Source organism: Egretta garzetta, unplaced genomic scaffold (assembly GCF_000687185.1).
Source record: "Egretta garzetta isolate BGI_Z169 unplaced genomic scaffold, ASM68718v1 scaffold34, whole genome shotgun sequence".
Taxonomy (NCBI): Eukaryota; Metazoa; Chordata; class Aves; order Pelecaniformes; family Ardeidae; genus Egretta; species Egretta garzetta.
In genome coordinates, this window is record NW_009259586.1 from 4,642,476 (window position 1) to 4,645,298 (window position 2,823).

Sequence of the window (2,823 nt, forward strand, 5' to 3'; positions counted from 1 at the left end):
TGGGGGCATCTCGGGTACGGTGCTTTCTCCGGGGCAGTTGATAGCCCCTCTGGCACCACCGGGCGCCAGCCAGCCCAGCCGTAAGCGCCAAGGCCGTAGGCTTGACCGAGCGTGGGGGCCGCTGGCCTTGACCCCCAGGCGTTGCCACCTCAAACCTCCTCAGGGGGCCGCACCGCTGGGCTGGGTACGTAAACCTCGGCCTTCCTCCATAAATAAACCTCGGCCTTCCTCCGTAAATAAACCCCAGCCTTCCTCCATAAATAAACCCCGGCCTTCCTCCAGCGCCCGGCTGCACGCGATGGCGGGCGTGGGGGGACGAGCTCCTCTGGGTCGGTGCTGGGCTCAAGGGAAGGGCTGCAGCCGGGCCTGGCACCTGACGTGGCCTCACGTCCTCTCTGTCCCTCACACCTCCAGGGTTCCAGCGGTGGCTGTCCTCACCCGTCCCGGCTCCTCGTGTCTGTGTGGTGGGCAGCGGGCCCGCGGGGTTTTACACGGCTCAGCATATCCTCAAGGTACCCGGAGTGGGGTTTGGCTGTCGATGAGGGCAGGGACCTGCTGAGGGAGGCGTCTCCACGCTGCCTGGCTCTAAGGGGGGTGGGAGGTGGGTTTGTGGGCTCTCAGTCCCGCTGCAGCCAGGCCTGTGGTGTTGGGGGGCTGCTTGGGGCAGGTCAGACCCCACAGTGTCCTCCTGGTCCCCTTCGCCTGGGGTGAGCACCGCTGCCCCTGTCCCTGCCCTGCTGCAAGTTCAGCCCAAGTGATTTTTCTAGAATCAAATAAGCAGCAGAGATCTGCCTCACTTAGAGCTGTTTTCACCCAACAGGGGTGACATTAACCGTGCGTTAAAGGGAACGATGAGGATCTGCTCTCCTGCCTCCTCCTACCCAGTTGAACTGGGCATGTAGGTGATCCTTTGCCTGCTGTCTGTAAACGTTAGTGCTTTAGGTGGTTACATCTCTGTCAGGAAATGCAAAGAACCAAGCACAGAACTGGGCTGCTGGCACAGACCAGAGATGCAGCGGCTTAACCCTGTCATTAAACCATGCTGTGTTGTCTCTAGTACGTGCTGGAAAATAGCTGTTACTAAGCCTCAGGGACAAATTTCAGGGCTGCTTAATCTCTGGGAAGAGGCTGACTCAAAATATGAGATAACAAAAGCCTTGCAGCAAAACATCTGTCTAAAGCTCTGACCCTGAGGTTATTCAGCTCAGGGGGATCTCAGGGCATGCGTACCTCTGCCGGGTGCTGGCAGGCGGCCCAGTGGGTCCACCAGCACCCAGGGTGCTGCCTTGGGTGCTTCCCAGCCAGTGTGGGGGCCCTTTTGTCAGCCCCCTGGGCACTGGATAGCCACCAGGTTAGCGTGGAAAGAGGGGCTGTGGGGTGGGGTAGGAGGATTGAGCCCCCTGTGAGAGGTGTTTGATGGTGGTTTGGGTCATGTTCTCTGCTACACCTTGCTATCTGAGCATCATCTTGTGCATGGAGGAGCCTGGAAGAAGCTGGTTTTGATTCCGGGATCTTGGTGCAACCCTCCCTCCTGCCCTGTATTTCCCCCAGCAGCAGGCGAGCCATACACATACCTCCTGAGCTGCTGGGCTCACGTGGCTTCTCTGTCCTCATCCCTTAACTGTGACCTCCTTCTGCAGCACCATGGTGGGGCCCGAGTGGACATCTATGAGAAGTTGCCTGTTCCCTTTGGGCTCGTCCGTTTTGGGGTGGCCCCAGACCACCCTGAAGTGAAGGTTAGTGTTGGCTCGGCCCCTTGACCCTTGCACTTGAACATGGTGATGGTGGTGGGTGCAGGCCAGGCAGTCGCCATCCTTCATGGTGCCTTAAGGCTTGCTGAGGTGTGGAGCTGTTACACTGGAGGGGTCCAAATCTCCTCCTTGTCCGTGCTGAGACCCAGCAAGGCCATGGCCAGGTGATAGGGGGTGTCTGGCATTAGGGCTCTGGACAGCGGGTCAAAAACAGGAGTTTGTGATGGGAAGTGCTGCTCCCGGCGCTGGTCAGTCTGGCCTACGGCAGGACCAAGGAGCACGGATGGGTTTCTTTGAACCAGGAAAGTTTAGCTGGCAGGATCTTGCCTGCTCACTGCAGTTCTGTTTCTCTCTGCTCAGTCCATACCTGTTCTGGGTGCCTGAGAGCATGCAGATCTGCTATTAGGGGCAATAGAGTTGGGCTGTAGGTGCACACCTGGGTAAGGAGAAGTTAAACCAAGGAGCTCTTTGAAATCAACTGTTTTCCTTTGCCTCACAGCTGGGGTGAATTGTACCCCGGGGGTGTCTGCTGTGTCTGAGCTGGGGTGGAGATGGTTGGAGTAGTAGGACACAGGAGATCCAGACACAGCAATATCTTGCCGTGGTTTCCTCTAATCCCTGGAGATCATCAGACCAAAATTCTTGGATCCTTTTGAGCTGAGAGATGAGGAATGGACAGAATGGATGTGGGTTTCGGGCAGCTTCTGCAGTACAGTGGTATCCATCCTGTTACCAGGCTGAGCCCAGCTGCAGAGGAAGCTTTTGGTTGTTTTGCTGCGTAGCCCTGTTCGCTCAGAAGAAAAGGCTTTGGGCACCATCCTGTCCCATGTCCTCTATTGATGAAGTGGGTTTCAGGAAGGGTTGAGATGAGACACTGGCAGAAGGGGTCTGGCAAGCAACACCCTCGATGGAAGGGGTTGCTTGGTGGGAATCCTGTGGAAGCCTCATCTTTGGGAAGGAGTTTTCTCCTATGGCAGGGCTTACTTGGAGGGGCTGAAGGTATTGAAAGGGTCCTGTCCTCCCCAGGTGGGTGCAAAAGATGGATTTTCCTTTCCATAAAGGGTGATGGAAA

The 2,823-nt window shown here is 57.0% G+C and overlaps 1 protein-coding gene across 1 annotated transcript in view; it reads left to right on the forward strand.

Moving 5' to 3' along the window:
- The first annotated feature begins 298 nt into the window (after positions 1 to 298).
- FDXR (ferredoxin reductase) overlaps positions 299 to 2,823 on the forward strand; it is a 9,640-nt gene continuing 7,115 nt past the window's right edge. Inside the window, 3 exon segments of the mRNA XM_035893375.1 lie at positions 299 to 329; positions 415 to 512; positions 1,641 to 1,736. Coding sequence (XP_035749268.1) covers positions 299 to 329; positions 415 to 512; positions 1,641 to 1,736 — 225 coding nt within the window.